Source organism: Lates calcarifer, linkage group LG16_LG22, assembly GCF_001640805.2.
Source record: "Lates calcarifer isolate ASB-BC8 linkage group LG16_LG22, TLL_Latcal_v3, whole genome shotgun sequence".
NCBI lineage: Eukaryota > Metazoa > Chordata > Actinopteri > Centropomidae > Lates > Lates calcarifer.
The window spans coordinates 21,756,486-21,778,210 of NC_066848.1; the positions used below are offsets into that span (position 1 = coordinate 21,756,486).

The following is a 21,725-nucleotide window of genomic DNA, read 5'->3' on the forward strand; positions in this document are numbered from 1 at the left end:
TATTTTGAAAAACGAATGACACAATATAGGGCCTATTCAGTCCCAATTGCTAACCTGACGCATACGCTCGACTTCCGGGTAACTTGGGGTACATGTGACTCACTGAATATGCGCAGTAGTGTTACTCCCACCATGCCTGGGCTATGAGTACGAGCGAATTGCGTTCTGGGTCTGGCGCCGCTCGTTCATGTGCACGTTCTATGCCAGCGGACTGGACTGGACTTTTACAGAACTGAGCTGACTTTAAACCATGGATAATTTATACAAATGGCAGTACTCCAAAAAATAAGCGTTTAAAATCGTGCTTAATTGGAGTTGAGCATTAATATACTTGTGATGTTATGGGGAAAACGAGGGAAAACTGTTGGAAGCTTTATTACAGCCTCAAATCACTGGATTTTAAACTTGTCTTTTGGGTGTTTTCTAGAATGATTTGGCCTTTTAATTTTAAAAGCACACACACACACACACACACACACACACACACACACACAGAGCTGACCTATGGGTGGAATCCATCCATTAGTTATCTATACTTCTTATCCTTTGAGGGTCACAGAGCTGGAGCCAATCCCACCTGACAGCAGGCAAAAGGCAGGACACACCTTACAGGGTGGATTGAATATATTAAATAAATAAAATTAAGTATTACTCATCATCTTTTATTTTAAGACACTACCAATCCCCTAAATTGGGATCTGTAGGATTTGGAGGCCAGGTGAATTCCTTGGGCTCTTTGTTGTGTTCCTTGAGCATTTCTGAGCAGTTTTTATAGTGTGGCAGGTGCACTGTCCTGCTTGGGGAGGCCGCTGCCGTCAGGGAGCGTAATTGACATGGTGGGGGTGTGCTTGGTCTTCAACAATGTTAAGATGGGTGGTACATGTCAAAGTAACATCCAGATGAATGTTAAACACTTCACCTGTCAGTGGTTTTAATGTTGCGGCTGTTTGGTGTAAATGCCACTGAACCCACTGTGGAAAAACCTGTTGTTGTGAGTACAGTCATGCTGTGGTAAGTGCCTAGAATGTTTCTGACTTGACCGCAGTCTTTTTATACTCAGTCACTGGCAGTTCACATTGACCATCAAGCCAGACAAAGGCAGCAGAAGTTGATCACTAATTCCTCTTCTTCTTGATGTTTTGTGGTGACTGAAAAACAACATAAATATGATTTACTGTCACCAAGAGTGTAGGTTGAGATAAAAAAAATCTAAGCCTCCAAAGTACCAAATAAAAATGATAGATTAATAATAATTACAAAGACAGATTTTTCCTGACCTGTCGATCAAATAATCTGAAATAAAAACAAGAAGTCACGTGTCTCAGCAAAATATCAGTCTTCTCATCAGTGCAGCTTATTCATTCATTTGAAGTCTCCTCTTGATCACAAAAAACACTACTTCTTGCATTCTGTTTTCTCAGTTTAGTATTGTGCTGTTGTATGCCCAGATTTGAGACTTGATATTATTGTTTCCCCTCTTCTTTTTCATTACTCCTACTGTTGTCCATAAAATCATCATCCTGTTCTCTTCATCCCCCTGCTTTTGCCATCCATGCTTATCTAGATGTTTCATTTCTATTTTTCTTTTTGTCTCTAAAAGGATAGATAGATAGATAGATAGATAGATAGATAGATAGATAGATAGATAGATAGATAGATAGAAAAGTGTGGGATTGTCCATGACTGCTAAACAGAGGTAACAATACACTGAATACATGCATCATACATGTTTACACAGTGTATTAAATATATGGTACGGTACAGTGTATACAGACAGCAGGTTATTTAATGATTATCAACACTACCAGCAGATGAATGTGAAATATAACAGATGTGATGGATAATGCAATAAATAAAAGTTCAGGAGACCAGTCTGTCAGTCATTGTACAGAGTGATGTCAGCTGGCAGGCATGACTTTCTGTAGTATTCCAAGGGCTTCAGAGAAGTATTTAAAGTGTGTATTATTAGTCACATGTCAACATGGAACCACTGTCTTTATGAAAGTGCAAAACTAAATTACTCAAATACCATTTTAAGAGAAAAAATAACATATTCAAAAATGTGAGGGCTATCATATACCAAAAGCAGTAGACCTTGTTCCTTTAGAATTTTCTTCCCATATATCCAGAAAAACAAATGTTGGAGTGGTGATATTGACTATTTTTGTGATTTCCGTTATTTGGTTTGAAGACAATGAGAAGGACATGGATTTTATTTTCTATGGACAATTGATTTCTTTAATGTGAAAATTCCACTTTGATCAGAAGAAATGAACTCCAAACCAAATACTGGACACTTTTGTCAAGACCTATTTCAATATGGCACCACTAAACCATGAAAATACACAGTATTGTTGTTGAATATGTTATGGACAAATAACGTGGCCTATATTTATTTTATTTATTGATTTACCTAACATTTGTTTTAATGTTCTGGTTGTATTCGTCGCATGAGGAGGTTTGTCATTTTTCCTGTAGGCTACTTTTTGATCTCTTAAAAATAATAAATAATAATAATAAAAATAGTGATTAACTGTTTGTTGTTCGCTCTTGTGAATAAAATGTGTTTTCTCCTCTTATACTATACTAGCATTATAGTCTCTTAATGACAAACCAATATTAATAACATAATCTAATTCCAACTGGTGTGAGATACCGTTCTTTGCAAATCCGCAGGCTAATGGCTCCCTGTTTACAAAATAGTCATGACAAGACCTTATGAATAAAAGTAACGCGAGGTCCGGGACTTACGGCCCGGTCAGCATACTATACACCTCTAAAATGGGCTTTGGGATTGTAGTTCTAAAGAAATATAAAGTACTGTGTTCAGAGGAAGAATGGGACTACAACCTCCATAAAGCACAGCGCGTGGAGGGCTTTTGTTGTAGGTTCTCGTGTTGTTCATGAGCGTTCACTGACGTTCTTCCTAAAGCGCTAATCTTACAGCTAAGTGGATGTAGCATTACTTGCTCTCTTTGAGTCTATAGATTTATGTTTTTATCCAGGTCATCACCGTAGTACCGTGTTGACACTCGTCAACGTGCCCTGCTCCCAATGTTTACTTCTCCGGCATGTCTTCTCCAGCCAGGGAAAAGTAATGACTTGCTCTGGTGAAGATAATTTAATCGCGAGTAGATTGAAAAGCCACCATGTTCCTACGACATATATTCAAACTGCTGTACGGATAGTGTACCGGCTACCAGCAGTTTAAACAGTTAGACAGCTTCCTCTCTCGGGCAGCGAGCTGCTGTCGACAATTGCAGATCCTCTCCGGTTCCATGATGGCGATGTTTCGGAGCTTTGTCTCGGCGAGTACCCAGCTCCGTCAGCAACAACAGCCCAGCAGCGGCTCGGGCTCGCCGGCAGCCCCGGCTGAGGGTATCGAGAGCCAGTTCTCTTGTCCCATCTGCCTGGAGGTGTACCATAAACCAGTCAGCATCGCCAGCTGTGCTCACACGTAAAGCAGCTACTTTTTGCTTGGATGTGTTGCTATGTGTGGTAGGGCTGGAACGGTTCTCACAATTAACGGTTCAGTTCATATCAGGGTTTTTGGTTAGGTTCGGTGCATTTTTAGTGAAGCGGGGGTAGAGCATCACAAATGTCAAAAATGCTTTTCATTTACTTAGAAATAAATAAATAAACTGTTTGCCTTACAGTTCTGGCCGACGACGATACATTCTTCATTGTCAAATCTTCTGTCAAAGATTTAGTTTTTAAACTAGCTCAACTAAGTGTACCTTGTTATTTTTCTTAAAGGCTAAGGACATAAAGTGCAGCATTAACCATAAGCTACATAGGCTGTGTTGGACAGTTCTTTGAGAATTCTCTGTCATGTCTTACTTAGTTCAGGATTTATTATGTTGCTTAAGTGTAAGCAAGAGGGGATGTTATAGTGTGACTCAAGTATTTAATTCATATGCTATAAGGCATCCTCCATGACTGCATAGGGCTGCACGTCATTCATTATAAAAAGACACCCTCAGTGTAGTTATGGATTTTGCCCTGTCTGAATTTGCATGGAGATGTTTAAATCCTGCAATGAGAAGGACTTGCTCTTTCTGACCTGACCGTCATATTGGAAGTTGCCACTAGCATAAGCCTCACATTACATTAAAATATAGAAAACATACATGACTGACAGAAGAATTATAATTAGGCTGCTGTGTTAAACGTCACTTGTCTGATTATGCAGTGCCAGCATGCCGAATAAAATTATGCACCGGGGAATTCCTAACGCCAATATTGCATAATTACTGTGTGAAAGGGGCTTATATGTCAGTCCTGCAATAGACTGGTGATCTATCCAGGGTATACCCCGCATCTCGCCCTACATCACCTGGGTTTGGCTCCAGTACCCCTGTGACCTTTGTATAAATGAATGGATGAATGCAAAAGTTAACCACTGTTTGGGCTGTATGTACAGCTATGCTTTTAACGTTACATATTACCTGGCATGTATAGATTAACATTCACTTACGGATTTCTTAGACAAGACTCAGTGTGGTAAAACTGTAGCAGTGTGCCACAGATGCTCCTATATAGAGTGGTGCAGGAATGCTTCTTAAAACCTGGAAGTAAGTTAGCATTTTAGCACTTCTGGTTCCCTTGTCCCAAAGTCAGTGGATTTTTTGAACGGGATTTTGGTTAGATGTCTCAGTTAAGCAATCTGCAACAATCCAAAACCCAATGAAAAAATCCCATTGGCCTTTTGTTGAGGGAACCAGGGTGATGCTGACTTCCAGGTTAGCCTACAAAAATATGTCATCCCTGTACCACTCTACAGGGGATTGTCCAGTCTTTCTACATTACAGGTCAAAGTTCAGCAAAGTTTGTAACTTTGTATGTCTAGTTAATTAAGAGGGCTGGAAAAGTAATGTCTTTGCTATACCCTAATGAACTTAGAGAGTCGTTAGTCAGGGAAGTGTGTTTCTAATCTTTCCCAGTCTGGAATTGAAAAGAACAACAAAGAGTAAACCAGACCTCAGGTATCCTGTTCTATTTCTGGTTAAAGGGAAAATGCTGCTATTTTTACTACTGTGCTTTTGATTGAGTTGGATTAAATTTCAGGAGACACTGGCACTAGGATACATTTGGCCACCTCTATTCTGTTTGTTAAATATATATTTGACACTCAATTAAAGCTTTCATCTGTTAAATCCTTGTTGAATTAATGTAATCCTCCAGAATGGATCAGTTTTACCCAGCCAAAGTATGTGCGTGTGTCTGTGTGTTGTAGTGTATATTGTGACATTTAGTCACTGCAACAAGGAAGACTCCTTAATATGTAGAATTCTAATTTCTTCTACAGAAAACCCACTGCTCAGGCACATGGGCACTGTGGCATTTAACAGGTAACATGTACCAAAGTAATATGCCAGCTACAAAGCTGATACCTTTGTAAATAGCCATAAAATAATCCCATATTATCATTTTGTGCCAAGATCCTAATACAGTTAAACCATTTGTCAACTGCAAGAAAACCAATAAAATATTGATAACTGAATAAATGACCTGAACATTTGTCAGAAGGCATTACTGAAAAAGCAATTTGTCGATAGCAGTTTAGGCCACTGGTAACTTTGTGATGGAATATAACATAATAATTTAACCTTTCCTCCTCTGCTGCCTGTTGTTTCAGGTTTTGTGGGGAGTGTCTGCAGCCATGTCTTCAGGTGACCTCACCCCTCTGCCCTCTCTGTCGTGTGCCCTTTGACCCCAAGAAAGTGGAGCGCTCCTCCAGTGTGGAGAAGCAGCTGGCCTCATACAAAGCACCCTGCAGGGGCTGTAGCAAGAAGGTAGATTCTAACCATTCATTATCCATGTCAGAAAATCAGGGGTGCAACTGTTTATTATTTGGTACAGAAGTAAAATCATCATATTGTGACCATCTTTTCTTCAGAATGTAAAAAGTACACTCATAAAGATGCAATTCACATTTGATTTTCTAGGACATAAGGAAGCTTTCATCGTCATATTGTCTTTATTGTCACCATAAACAGACAGTCAGGCAGGTGGGACAGACAGGACAGATTCCTCCTGTTTTCCTCTGTGCAGCTCACATACTACACTGCTCTCTATTGTGCTTCTGTAAATGTTTATGACTAGTGGTGAGGGTAGACCAGCCTGCTTCAGCTTTTGGAAGGAAGAACCTTTGCTTTGCCTTTGCTGAGCTCTCTTCACCAGGCTGGAGGTGTTCAGCGTTGGCACAAGTTGTAGGCATTGTTTATCTTACGGCTACTGTGAGAAGTGAAAATTCTTGTGTGTAAAATGTTGTGGAGAACAAATGAACAACAAAAGACGGAAAATAAATTAATAAATAAAGACAAAAAATGAAGTAAGTTTCAGAAACAAATTATTGACAAAACAAATCTACAAAATAAAAGCACATGATTAATGCTGATTAACATTTAAGTAACACACAGTCACTGCATGTGTTAAAATTCACATGAGTCTCACTACCTAGGTTACGGCCTACTAAATTCAAAGATAAAGTCTGACATACATAGATGGAATGCTATTCCCTTTTTAAGTTTAAGTTCCCAGATAGAGTCAATCAGGATGAATATTCTACCACGGACGCAGTACCTTTTTCAGTGCCTGCCAGTCAAAATACCATCTAAACAGTTCTTAGAATGGGACAGATTAATAGCGAGGTATTTGTGGCAAGGGAAAAGGGCCAGAATTAAATTTAAGACAATTATGAACAGAAAAGGGTGGAATGGGCCTTCCCTGCTTACAGGAATTCTACCATGCAGCCCAACTGAGACCTTTTATCTGTCTATGTTCACCAACATACACTGCAGCATGGAAGGATATAGAAGGCACAATGATAAAGGGAATCCCAATAACAGCTTTACTAAGTGACCACAAACTACAAGGAGAACAGGAGATCCCCGAAGACTCTATAGCAGGCAGTTTCTGAAGTCCTGGCAGGAAATAGTCAAAATTTAAGTAAGAGTAAGAGATGCATCTAAAATTATGAGGTGGTGTGCCTATAATTCAGACTTTGGACCAAATAGAATTGATGGCAGATTTAAGATATGGATCACAAAAGGTTTAACAACTTATTATTCCTTTGTCCACAAAGGGGCATTTAAGAGTTTTGAAACCCTGCAGAAAGATCACGGACTGGGAAGAGATGATTTCTTTAGGTACCTGCAAGTGAGACATTATTTTAACAAAAATCTCAAAGGCGTTAGGAAAAGGTGAGTCAGGGTTCCTGGAGGTATTTTTATCATTAACTAAGCCCAGATCTTGTAACAGAATTATCTCCAAATAATATAATGCCATACAATTATCTAAACAAGAGGATACAGAATACATGAAGAAGAAATGGGAAAAGGAAGTAAGGGTAATGATCACACAGGAGAGCTGGGGAAAATATGCCAACTACAATGGTTCTCAACCGGGTCAATCACATGGCGGGAGTTCTGCTGGAAAAACATAGCAAGATTTTTTATCACACCCATTCAGAAATGACACCAAGGCAGTGGAGACGCTTGTTTGAGACTTTGTGGGTCTAATGGAGCTAACCATATGCATATTGCATATTTTTTGGGACTTCCAGGCAATAAGACCATATTGGGAAGAGATCCACAAACATGACCACAGAATGTATTTAATGTAAACATTCCATTTAAATGTGAAACTTTGGGCGATCTCTTGTTTGAAACGTGGAACAAAGACAAAAAACTGTTGGCTATACTATATATATATATATATATGTGTGTGTGTGTGTGTTGGCCAATAAGAAAGCTGTCACAAGGAAATGGTTAAAAGTAGAATCATCACCATTAATGAATGGATTGATGGTATGAAATTTATGTTATGGAGAAGATATCCTTTTCCCTCAAAGTTGAAAAAGAAAAATTTAATAATATCTGGACCAAATGGACTGAGTACGTAAAACCAATTAGATCCGATTTCATTTGACTGCACTTACGCTTTGTGTGAACCTGCCCCTTTTTTTCTTATGTGTTGTTTTGATTGTCTGAGATGGTGCGCTCCCTGTGTTTTGTTCTGTTTTGTTATCATTCTCAACTGGAATATGAAGTGCTCCATAGAAGAAAATTCCAGAAGGGCAGCATGGACAAAATCACCTGAATTTTCTATATCCATCCTTATTATGTCCTTGAACAACTAAGGCTGTAAGTAATGTATATGATGGAAGTTTGCCTTTCCAAAAAAAAAAAAAAAAAATTCACATGAGCACAGAGTTGTGTAAATAGATTATGAAGACACTGTCAGGCTGAATCTTTTTTCTGCATGTGTTTGTTCAGTGTGCAGGTTGGCTAGATATTTAAACATGTCAGTAATGTAGTAATGTTAATGGTGCTGGAGGTGAGCATGTGAGAACCAGTCTGCTGCTCAGTCTGAGTCAGTTAGATCCTCTGCAAAGATGGCTGCAAGTACCACTAACTGGTTTGACAAAAAGAACCCAGAGCTGCTATTCTTGTGTAATAGTTATTGATATACAATCATAACTGTGTATGTGTGTCTGTTTTCAGGTGGCTCTGGTAAAGATGAGGTCCCACATTGCTTCCTGTTCTAAAGTACAGGAGCAGATAGCCAACTGTCCCAAGTTTGTCCCTGTGGTACCCACCTCCCAACCTATTCCAAGGTACACACACTCTGACCACGTCAGTACTTTGCTGGAAAAACAACACATGTTCACATTAGCAATTACAGCTCCCATGAGTTCCAGCCATTGGGACGCTATCAAAGCCTCAGTTGAAATGGAAGTTGTTGTATATAAACAAAATTATCATTTGTTCTTGGCTAAAATGACAAGGTGCTAAAAATATTATTTCCCAGTGCAGGAATGGAAACTCGATTTATCTAATATGGAAAGAAACCCCCATTTTGTGTTGGTTTAAGAAACCCTTTCTGAGGGAGAAGCTGGCCTTATATAGCATATTCCATTCCCTACAGCACAGTATGACTCCCTTGTGTAGAGGCACCTACTACGACATAATTAAAGAAACTCATATATGATCATGAAAGATCTGTTAAATTGTACATGTTCACTCACCTCTCTTTGTGTATGTGTCTTTGTTTATGTAGCAATATTCCAAACCGGTCAACATTTGCGTGTCCGTTCTGTGGGGCCAGAAATCTGGACCAGCAGGAACTAGTGAAGCACTGTATGGACAACCACCGTAATGACCCTAATAAAGTGGTAAGAGACTACTATATACTACATTAAAGAGCCATGAACGGGGGGTAGAAGCACGGTCATAGGTGTGCTCTGCTATCAGCGGCAAAAATTGCTGAAACGCTGGAAGGGTTATTCAGCACACACGTGAAACAGGAGAGAAGAAGAACAGGACCGTAAATGACATCAAAACACGATAGCCTCTCACAGCTGAATTAAAATGAGTGCATTTAAATTTGGTAAATAACACAAAACATTTAGTTTTTTTAAATTTTTGATTAGATATTTTTTATGTATATGGCATATATCTTAGTTGTGGCAGGAACTTGACATTATCTAAGCTGTGTGTTTATATCTCCAGGTTTGCCCGGTGTGTTCAGCCATGCCATGGGGAGATCCCAGCTATAAGAGCTCTAACTTCCTCCAGCATCTCCTCCACAGACACAAGTTTTCTTACGACACCTTTGTTGTAAGTCCAGTGATTCTTGTCTTATATAATAATACTTGCAATATCTACTGCATCCATCCATCGATCCACTTTCCGCCAGTTTGGGTTGCAGTGGCAGCAGGCTAAGCAGAGTGTTCAAGATGCCCCTCTCCCAAGCAACACTTTCTGGTCCTTCTGGGATATCCCAAGGTGTTCCCAGGCCAGATGGGATATGTAATCCCTCCAGATTCTGGGTCTATCCTGGGTCTTCCTCCCTGTTGGACATAACCCTCCAATGGAAGACACCCAGGAGGCATCCTAATCAGATTCCCTAACCACCTCAACTGGCTCTTTTCAATGTGAAGGAGCAGCAGCCAGGTCAATCCGGCAACCTTTCCTGATCCAATTCACCAACAGATGGTGATCAGTTGACAGCTCTCTGACATAGCGCTGCCAATCTTATCATAGATCACTAAATCGATCATCGATCTTTGGCCTAAGGTCAAGTCAAGTCAAGTCAAATTTTATTTATATAACGCCAATTCACAACAGAAGTTATCTCGAGGCACTGTACATATAGAGCAGGTCTAGACCGTACTCTTTATCTTATAAAATTTACAGAGAGAAACCCAACAGATGAGAAAAGGTGTGCTGGTACCAAGTATACTCATGAACTACTGTAAGCTCAACATGGTGTTTGTTGTCATTGTTAATCATGGCCAATCCATGACTAACAGAAGTCCAATAACTATGCACAGTTCGTCAGGTTCATATCAGTCAGGCCGTTCCTCCCAGTCATGCCCCTTCAGGTGTCTCCATCATCACCTACATGTGCATTGAAGTCCCCCAGGAGAACTATACAGTCCGCAGAGGGGTATCCCTCCAGGATACTGCCCAGAGACTCCAAGAAGGCTGGAGCTGTTCATGCATATGCAATGCCACAGTCAGCCCCTAGTGACTTGCACTCACATAGAGGTGATCGTCTCGATCCCTTGGCAGAACTCCAACACAGTGGCACTCAGCTGGGCACTTTCTGAGTATCCCCACACCCGGCTGGTGCCTCTCTGCCTGGGCAACTCTGGAAAAAGAGAGAGTTCAGCCCCTCTCCAGGAGTTTGATTCCACAACCCATGCTATGCGTACGGGTTAGCCCAACTATATCTGGTTGGTACTGCTCCACCTCCTGAACCAGCACGGGTTCCTTCCTCACCAGAGAGGTAACATTCCATGTCTACAGTATTGGTCTGCGATGTCTGCAATGTGGCTGGGTCCATTCCCATGGGTGGTGGGATTTATCAGTGATCTTACACTGTCTGATTTTAACAATATATTCTTTTAGCATTTATTCATTTGCAGTTGTCAGTGCTTATTGTACTCCCAATGTCTAATTCCCATGAGCACCTACTTGCATAAGTAGATACTCTCAGTTGACTGTTTCACTATAAAAATAACAGTCAGTTTTAGAAGTGAGGCAAATTTAAGATTTAATTAAAATGTGATAAATATGAGTTCATTACTACTACTACATACAGGTCTTATACCAAGAGCATAATACATTTTGAACTAGGAAATGGTTGGTTAAACAGCAATAATGATGACTGAAAAATTATGTTTCAACAATGTAAATGTAAGGTTTGGATTTAGGTTTCACTGACTGTTCCTTGATAATGGATCGTCCATTGTGTTTCATTAGATGTCAGTAGCATTGTAGGATTTGTAGTGACTAGTGTTGTTTTTTGCATTTTGACAGGACTACAGCATTGATGAAGAGGCAGCGCTGCAGGCAGCTCTGGCACTGTCACTGGCTGAAAACTGACAAGACACACCACTACCACCACCCTCTCATCATTAGTACCAACTCCACCATAACTGCTGTCACTCTGCATTGCTGCTGCTCCTCCCTGGCACACAAGGTATCATCCAACCAACAGACATACCTGACCCAGCCAGGTTCACACAGTGTCTGCAGAGATCCATATCACAGAGAAGTCCAGCCAGCTTCAGATTAGGTGATAAACTCACTTTCCTTTCACTCCAAGGATGTTTTTACTCCAGTGTAGCAGTACAGCCAGTTTTCTATGTTCCAAAACAAAAGCTTGTGTGTATATTCACTGGTTCATTTGAATTTGATGATTTGAAGACAAAACATCCTGTGGGTTTGGAATGGACCCAGTGACTATATCAAGATAAGCTATGTTAAGTGGTCTGAACCCAAACAAAACCCATCACCCACTGATTTTAAAAAGGACAACCTACAGCTTGGAAAAAGTCCATCTACTCCCAGCTTCAGTTCACCTGACAGCTGCCATCTGGACCATCACAGCATGAAGGGCTACCTCCATGGAAATGAGTTTGAAACACCTTGAAGCCTGCTGTCTTTAAACCCCTCACCAGTAGTTCTGGTCTCTGACCCTGCTAGGAGTCACTTGCTAGGAAGTCCTGACTGTTACTACTTGGTTGATGCTCAGCCTGAGAAACAGTGAGCAGGGGTGCAGGCTCCAGTTTCTTCTACAGAGTGGTCTGCAGTGACCAACTTTGACCTAGAAGATTTACTTTTTACATGTCTTACATACAGTAGATAGGTAGCAAGAGCAAGCTGTAAAGCATTTTGCTAAGAAATTAAGAGTATAGAGTATAAAACACAACACAGCTCCTCTATTCAAGCAGCACAGACAGGCTTGTTGACCAGAGCAGAGGAGTTTCTCCTGTTGCTCAGCTCTGCAGGAAATGAAAGGCTTTAAGGTGACTTAGTGACTGAGCAGCTTGAAGTGTGGTTGCATGGTAACACCTGCAATACTACTGTCCCTGACATCTTCTAATGTTCACGGTCAGTAGATTAGAGGTTCCATTCAGGGCAGACTTAAGCCCAATTTATACTTTCGACATCTGCTTGTAGCAAAGTAAATTTCCTCCTCTGCCCTTGTCAATGAGGGCCTGCATGAACCATTTGCCCCAACAAACATATACACTCAGTTTGCAGGTTATTAGAAACACCTAGCATAAAGTTGTCTAATCCATCAGTCCTGTAATAAATCCTTCTTGAGGGTTCTAATGTTCAGTTTGTTTTGAAACTGTTTTTTGGGAGGTGTTGGTTCGACTGTATGAGGTTGCAGTTTGTGGCACTTAGCAGAAACACGTCTTTGTGTTTCTGTGTAACACAGTACAGTTCCCGAGTCATGTTAGATTGTGTTAGTTTTACCAAATTGTTCCACTGTCTACATCTGTTTTGGACTATATTGGGCCTTTCAGCCAAATACTAATGCTGTGTGTAACCCTAACTTCTATACCAAATGTAGGTACAGTTAAACCCCAGGTTTCCTTGCCTCATTGTCATCTCAGTTCTTTGACTGAAGGCTCAGTCACAGATGTAGACACGAAAGCTTAAAGTTGTGGAAACTGCACATAGTGTGACTGGTCAGTCTTGATGTCAGATTCTAATGGCAGGTTGTTAGACTTGGCAAACAAAAGCTACTTATTAGAATACTTGTAAGATTAATCAGGTTTTCTTTACTAATTTTTCTGTGGTCAAAGATTGAATTAAATATTCAGTGCACTTGAGTCTCTTTGTCAGTTGACTGCAGCAGTTGGTGTCTGGAGCTGCAAATACATAAGGATCCTTTAACTGGGTCCAAGAACAACTGGACTCATTGGTAAAGTGACCCCAAGAGCCAAATATGGAAGTGTTGAAGTTAGCAGAGCTGTCAGAGACAGCCAGCCAGCTTACATCTGGACCTGTGGGACTGATGAGCGCTTGTTCCTGTTAACTGTCACAATTCCGATACAGCAACACCAAAAGGAAGCTTCATAGGCTGACATCTGATACAAATCCTGGAAGCTGAACCATAACTCATCCATTACTCTCAATTCCATTCACTGAAGACAACAGAGAGACCTAAACCTAAGAGACGACAGACTTATAGGTTTGTTTCATGTGCAGCTTGAACACATCACTTTGCAACAATGAAGAAAGGATGTCCATGTCCCTAATAGCTCAAAATGCCAATAATACCCTCATCAACTTAACAGTATGTTAACGTTTACAATAAAAAGACTTAAGCAGCCCATTCACTGTCACCCCCAAAAGCAGACAGTTCCTGTTTTTTATTCGTGTGAATATTTGCACTTGTTAACATTTTTTTTCTATCAGATTGCTCTGTTGATATTAGCTGGAAGAAAAATTCTGAAAGGGTGGAAGTGCTGGATCGAGGTCTAACCTCCATTTTACAGTTACCTGCTTCTTCAACTCTTGCTACAAGGAATATTTTTATGATGCATCTGCCAAGATAGATGAGTATAAAAAGATATATTTTTGGAAAATATTTCCGTTTCAAACCACTGGACTAATATCAGACATGGGTCAGATATGTGTCTGCAACCTTTCTGGGATACTGAAGTTGATTTATAAACTTGAATTGCTGTTAACACATGTGTACACACACACGTACACAATAAACTTGTACAGGACTAGAGACAATGGGACTGGTTGAACAGAGCTGTTTTCTGTAATTTAACCAATAGATGGCAGTCCTTCTCCAGTCATGCAGAGCACGCATAGCCATACAGAAGCCAACATACACATACACATAGAAATATATGGAGGCAGGTTGTGGAGAAAATAGGAAAGCTAACTTTATGTAATGTTTCCACAGAAGGATGCATCCATCATTTGCACTTTAATTCATTCAGTTTTTTAATAATAGTTGAAATTCATTTTGTATAATCTTAACTCTTGTTTAATGTTTTTGCAATTCAATTTCATTGCAGAATGAGTGTTCTGTTTTAAAAAAAATGCTGACAAAGATCTTGTAAATTGTTTTATTTGTATTACAGAAATGTCAAATATTTGTTGACTTAGTACTTAATTTAAATGGGCAGCATGTGCCATTTTTTTCTTCCAATAATGTTTTTGTTGTCAAAATAATTAGAAATGACTGAGAATGCTCTTTATGCAAAGCAAAGCTTACAAAGCAAAGCACCCACAGTGAACACAGGATGGATTCCGTGGTGAAGGCCATGTGAAGAAAACCTGTTGTCTTGTGTTCAGGTCATTGTGTGATGAAGGTTGACGGTGGGAAAGATTCCCGTATTTATGACTTGAGAGCATTCACATCAGCTGATGACTGAAACAGCTGTATGATTGCAGATTTGGTCCTGTGAGGGTTAAAAATACTTTGCTTTGACAACATAGATTTCCATTCTTAGAGATTGGGTTTAATTACCTTGAATGATGAGCTTTGGCTAATGACAGTGCCATGTTGGATAGATCAAAACTTGCAGAAAAAAGAGTTTCCCAGTCGCACTTGCAGCCCCAGTGTTATCTGGGTTATCTTATTGTGGTAACGCCAATATAATATGAATGCAGCATTATCTCAGATCTCAGAATTCTGTCAGAATGCACAGATTACAGGAGAATTGAGGTGTCTTCATACTGATCATGAAGTTTTGCATTCCTTGTACTTATTTTTTATTTTGCCCAGAACAGATAGTAATGGACTGTGTAGATGTTAGCTGTCTGATGTCAAATGACTCATTTCTGTCATTTTCCACCACACTCCCCTTAGTTTCTCTTGTCTTTGTACATGAACTAGTTATAATAGTTATAAACTGTTGGGATAAGCCCAAATCCTTTGGTCATTTTTTCATGTGTTATTTCACCTTAATTTGTGAAATCTATGAATTGATTTAAAAGGTGCTGCACCACCCTAAAAATTAACTTCAAATTCAGTCTGAACACACCTCTCTGATACTGAAAAATCCAAATGGAAAAAGTCTCAATTCTGCTATCTTTTTCTCAAAATCTAATATTTCCTCTTCAAAATTCAAAGCTATTGTGAAGTTCAGGAAAAACAGATAACTGATTATATTAGTATAGGGAAATATTGCACAGGGAAAAGATTCATCTCTAAACTGGTGTCAGTATTCCTCTTCCATAAACTGCATATCATACTGAAAATATAAAAATGGAAATCTTTCACATAAATGAAAGCCATTTTTAATATTTGAGTCGGTTCCCACCCACTTGCCTCATACAAATACAATTCTTTCTTTTGTTCATTGTTTTTTATATTCGTGTTATAGCAGCCTTTTCTAGATGTTTGTTACCTGATGCTTGTTCACAGCACTCTTACCTCTGTAGCAGAATTCTTAGATTCTTATTTTGTTACAGTTTGTGTACTCCACATTTATCAATGTCTATCTGCACTCTTCAGTTAAACACATTTTCCAAGAAATGTAAATAACCTGTTTTTGTGCTGTTACATTTACTGTTTTGTGAAACTGTTCCTGCTGATGTTTAGAGGCAGCTGTACAGGTTTACAGTAACTCAGCTCACATACAAAGAGGTTCTGGCCGTCTAGGTTAGCTTAATAGCTGGGTATCTGTTTTCTGGTAATTCACTTGTTGGTTTATTGTCTGTTTCCTCAGTGAGGAAACACAAAGGAAAGGAAACATTCTAAAAAGATTGTATCTCTCCCCACCTGACTTGGCTACCTGACTGCCCAGGGCTCATATTAACTTTAGGGTACGTTTTGACAATAACCAAGGTCTGTGGATGTTATCACCATTTCTTCACTACAAAGGGAATGCTGCATGGCTAGTATAGAGAGAAGGCTTACAGTGATTACAGCGACCACACTCTTTCATTGTACAGATGAGATAACGTGAGTATTGTTTTATGATAGGCGGGAGGAATCCACCTATCCTTTAAATGTTGCTAACTAGCCAGCAGGGTCATTTAGCATGCTAATGCTACCTGCGACTGGCACAGCAGCCACTGTGTTTAGCCTGCTAATTACATTATCTAAACCACTGTTACCCAATAGCTGTTACTAGCTTAGAACCTCCAACTTCACGTAACTTCAAGTATAACTGTAGCCTGCTTGATCCAGATGGCTAACAGGGTGTCAGGGAACCAAGTGAAGTCAGTCTATAGTAAAATGCTATGGCACTATACAGCTGAAGTGAGTCAGGTATCTTTACCTTATGGATCCAGATTGTTGATGAAGTTCAGCAGTCAAAGCTGCTCTTTGATAGTCATATCTTGACCTGCCGGCTCCTTTAAAGGGCCTCACAACTTTTTCACATTAAGGTCAGTTTACTCGTCATGGTGAGGCCTACTCTGTTGAAACGGATATCTTCTCTGGCTTTGGAGGGGGCAGCCTGATCTCTTGGGAAGTTGGAGAAGGAGAAAATACATGGTAAAAGTGAAACCATGACCAAAACCTTAATCCCAAAGCACAGGAGTAAAACTGAAAAGAAGGCTTAGGCGGGCTTAGGGTTAGGTGGGTAACATTTTCATGTTAATTACACAAAAATAACCATTTGTGTTATTGGGTAAAAACAAAACAAACCCTGGAACCCCTTGCCAGAAATAATTCCTAAAAGTACATTTAAAGTACATTCAAACCATTACACTGACTTGAGACTAAACTGATTCAACTTCTCACTCTGAAGTGGAATTCACTGAGGTCGTATTTGTGTGGAAAGGGATGTTTGAAGACAAATGTTTAAAGAGCAGATATGTCCATCTAAAGTCTGCCTTCAGTGTGACTCAATATGCATTCTTTTTAAACATAGTAATAATACCAATAAGAAGTGCTGGCAGTGACACTGCTGCTGGAGATGATGCTGTCTTGATTTTCCAGCTGTTCACTGCTTGGGGTTTTTCAAAACACTATTAAGATTTTTTGTAGCATTTTTTTTTTTTGCCCTTAAATAAAATAGAAAAACCTAAGATATTGTTGTAGTGTTTTTATTACGTGGTCTTAAAAATGGGCAGCAACTTGGTTTGTTGCAAGGACATCACTACTCTAAAAATGGATGCTAATAACATTAATGCTCTATCATACTGTAGGTCAAGGCTGCATAAGTTTAAATAAGGTCACACACAAACAGTTGTAAATACATCACAAACCATGCAAAGAATAAAGCCAAACTGAAACTGGAAGAGATAGGATTATGACAATTGAAAAGAGCATTTTCAAAGTGAGAAAAAGGGATAAAATATTTGTGAATAGTAACTGAATAGTAAACTGTATTTTTTAATGATAGTTATTTCAAAATTTGCTATTAGTAATTGCTTAATTTAGTCTTTTCTGGAGGAGATGATGGAAGTGAATGGAGACAAACAGAGTTTGTGGATTATTCATAGTAACCAGGACTCTATGTGAGCACCACACATGAGATTCCATTCACCTCCACTGTGTAGGGCTGGGGGCAGAAGTCTCACAGATGGATATCTTCAAACGTGGACACATAAAACCAAAGCACAAAGAGTAATTGAGGAAATGTGTATTTTGTAATTTAGGGAAACTAAACCTTAATAGATTATTTAACAGTACAAAAGATTCACAAAGTAGAGATGGCTGCAAAGGCATACAAATACACACTGCTCTGGTCATGGTGGAAAAAGAGGCGGGGGTGTAATGGCTTGGTTTGGCATAGTTAGAAATGTTAGCACGCAGCACCTGTTGCAACCTCACTGGGCTGCACAGATATACCCAGCTCCATCTCTCCTGTCTGCCCTGCCACCCACCCCACAAATCAACTCTGTTCTTCTCACTGCTGCTACATGAAAATGACCACACACACACTCATGGTGGCATTGTTGAGTATACACTTAAATTAACATTTTGAGTTCTACCCTGTGTTTTGCCAGCAACATTATTGAACTTCTGGCCTAAAGGTTTTCTTTTTTAAGATTTCTATGGTTTTTATTAGAGTCTTCCGTGCAAAGGAAGCCTAAGACGACAATTTCAGGAGTACACACTGAAGGTTGTAAACAATCATTTACTTAATAATGTTTTGGTTACAGCTGACATTGTATTTCATTTATGTTTCCTGTAATATCTGCCTGCAACAACTAAATTATGAAAAATGTTATGTTTAGGCAACTCAAAGCACCTGATTAAGGGTAGAAAGATTGTGGTCTAGGTTAAATATTTAAAAAGTCAGTGGTGACATGGGACACCACTTTTTAGTATTTCACCAAAACCAAAACCACCAGCTTTCCTCACACAAAGTGTTTAAGTAGTCCATACCTAAACCTCCCTACACATAAATTTGCATCTGGAAATCATATGTACATCATATTATTGTTGTCTTCCTCTCACCCCTCCCCTTTAACCTGCTTTAGAGGAGAACTTCATTTATTTTACACACCAGCCTGTGCCAGGTGTAGAATGTTTCTAAAGGAAATAAAGTGATGATGTCATCAGCATCATCTGAGCTTGGGCTTGAAGACTACAGAGTCATGACAGAAAGCCTGACAAAGGGAGCGTGGGCTTTGAAAGATGTTAACCAGCAAGGGAGTGTCTGACCAAAACATGCTGTTTACTGCATTATGGGAATATAGAATCCAGTGTGTTTGGAGCTTGACCCATACAAGGGAACAAAAGTCAGGATATCTAAACCTCTGTTATTTTGATTGTGACCATTCTATTGTGAGTTTCCAGACTTTACAGAGGTGCAATAAGAAGTTTATTTTGACTTAGTCCAACACATACTGTCCTGCTGCTCCAAATACACATTAGAGCACTAGAACATATATAATTATATAACCACACACCTGCATGCCTATGCACTGAAAGGTTCAACCAGCATTCATATCACTTTCAGTCATAAACACAAATGTTCTCTCTGCTGCCCCTCATCTGACTTCACCGCAGCATCTGACCTTCTCCATCCTTCAACCCCAATTAGCATGCAGACACACACACACACACACACACACACACACACAGGAATTGTGTGTGTGTGTGTGTGTGTGTGTGTGTGTGTGTGTGTGGCAGATGTCTTGATAACAAGTGTCATTTTCAGGGTATCAGAGGACTTTATGGAAACACTAACTCACTGTGGAAAATAATTCGCTGGCCATTGTGTCTGTTACTTCCCCACCCTAAACACACACACACACTCACACACATGTGTTTTACTGTATCCGCTGGCCTAATATTGTAGCCTAATAATAGGCCTCATGTCCTGACAGCGGCTAAATCTGGCAGTGCTGTCTTGTATTACTGACACACTGTAGAGCTGCCCTCATGCCTAATATAACAGCTTTCCATGTATTTATAGACCTGCCGGGAGTTAGAATAGCATCTGAGTGTATTGAAAATGAACCTGGTTTACTGGTTGGGAATATTTAGACCTTGTTCCACAGACAGTTACTATTCAAAGCATTCCATTACATCACAACACAGCCATTCTGGTGGGCAAACAACAGGTGCTCATACTCATACTACAGGTGTAGGGCAGGGCAAGTGTTTACAGCATTGTGACAGCGATTCAAGAATCTCTGCTGCTGATGGAAAACCTTGTATCATCGTTTTATTAAACTGCACACTGTCACACAGGAAAATATACACCAATCAGCCATAACATTAAAACCACTGACAGGTGAAATGAACAACATTCATGATTTCATTACAATACAATCTTCTGCTGGGAAGCCTTGACTGATAATGAATTGATAAATATAGATTTAAGAATTTCTCAAGGCAGCAATCTGGGGTCACCCTTATTCTTCTTGCATGTTACCTTTACTTCATGACTTCAGTTCATGTCACGTCTGAGCTCACCTCAAGTATCAAGAATTAAGGATCTTTATTGTAATTGTGTAAGACAACAAAACAGCAAAGCATCTCCTGGAGCCATGATATAATCAAATAGTAACTACGAGTAAAGCACATAAAAATGCTCAGCGCATATTTACACTCAGTTATCAGTAGTAATTGCAGTGCAAATTGGTCAGGTAGTATTTTCAGTCATTTGTGTTGTGAGTGGGATTTTGATTTTCTTACTTCTGCAACAGGACCAGGAGGCACTGGTTTCATTTTGGCTCTGTTGTTCACTGTAGGTGGAATCCTCTTCGTTATGTGCATGATATATAACCATACAGTATGTCTGCTGAACCAACAATACATTTCCTAAACCTACATCAAGAAATAATTTTGATGAGTAGGATGTTAATATCTGGAATAGCAGTGACACAAAATAACCACCAGATGCATCTCAGTGTAACTCCCCAGCTGTGGAAGAAGTGTTGGGTGGCCCCCATGTCACTGATATCTCATCCTCTACAACCTCTATGAGGAAGCCAAATGGTTTTGCTTATGCTAATGAAATGTATTTCATATGGAGGCATATGATGACTTCTGATGAGAATAAATTGGCCTGATGAGAATGTATCTGTTTACAAAGAAATTAAAAGTTTGGATTCTCATTTCCACTAAAGATGACTTCCTGTCTATGAGCTTTCTAACATTTGTTCCCTCATGCTGTCACACTGTAATGTACTGAGACAAGTAGCTACATAAAAAGGTCAGGACTTTATTTTTATCAAGTCTACAAAAATATACATAAGTCTTCTAACAGAACATTAAGTTTTCCATTATTCCTAACAATTTATTCACTCAGTTTAGAATAATTTCAAACAAAATGCAATTTTAAATGGAAACAAAACTTTATGACAATCTTGATGTGATTCACTGCTTACTTAACTGAACACTCAGTGTGCTACTTGCTCCTCCAACTGAGACAGAAGCCTGACCTGTTGTGATTAAGTCTAACATGCCCACCAATTGCTTCAGTTTAAAAAAACAAAACAAAATTTTGTATCTCAGTGTTTTTCCTCATTTGATCTTGATCACCAGGTCTTCCTGAGTTTATGTGATGCAGGATGGTCATTAAGGCAATACAAACATTGCTTCAGCTGTTTGTAAGGGTGACTTTAAGGTATAGCTCATACAGTGCAAAATACTATACTCAGTAATCCCCATGACAACACTTTGAGTGCATGCTCATTTTTCTCTGTTTTGCTCAGCGCGCCTTTCTCAGACAGAAAAATTAGATACCCATCATATGCCATAGTCTATGCTGAACCTACTGTGAACCTCCTCACTAAGCTACGGGGAGATACCACAAGGGGACTCCAAGAACTGAGACTGAGCTGTGCTCTCCGACAAGTTTCTACAGGCAAACTGTTGAGAGTGGGGATATGAAGCAAGTTGAAGACTCTTTTAGTGACACACAACAAAGACATCTGCACTCTAATCACCATTTCTATCAAAGTGAATGAATAAACATAAGTAATTACGTAAGTAATCAAAACCTACACAGAAGACATAAACAATGGGACACAGGTTAA

The 21,725-nt window shown here is 39.5% G+C and overlaps 1 protein-coding gene across 2 annotated transcripts; it reads left to right on the top strand.

The window, feature by feature from the left end:
• Nucleotides 1-2,847: 2,847 nt before the first annotated feature.
• On the top strand, nucleotides 2,848-17,312 carry LOC108895326 (E3 ubiquitin-protein ligase RNF166). 2 transcript variants are annotated; one of them, XM_018694064.2, is made up of 6 exons: nucleotides 2,848-3,457; nucleotides 5,639-5,795; nucleotides 8,508-8,620; nucleotides 9,064-9,178; nucleotides 9,516-9,623; nucleotides 11,331-17,312. In XM_018694064.2, exons 1-6 carry the CDS (start codon nucleotides 3,279-3,281, stop codon nucleotides 11,394-11,396), a joined length of 738 nt encoding a protein of 245 aa, XP_018549580.1. In that variant the 5' UTR covers nucleotides 2,848-3,278; the 3' UTR covers nucleotides 11,397-17,312. The 2 variants fall into 2 exon arrangements, with proteins under 2 accessions (XP_018549580.1, XP_050932406.1); XM_051076449.1 differs by lacking the exon at nucleotides 2,848-3,457 and adding an exon at nucleotides 5,332-5,351.
• The last annotated feature ends 4,413 nt before the right edge of the window (nucleotides 17,313-21,725 follow it).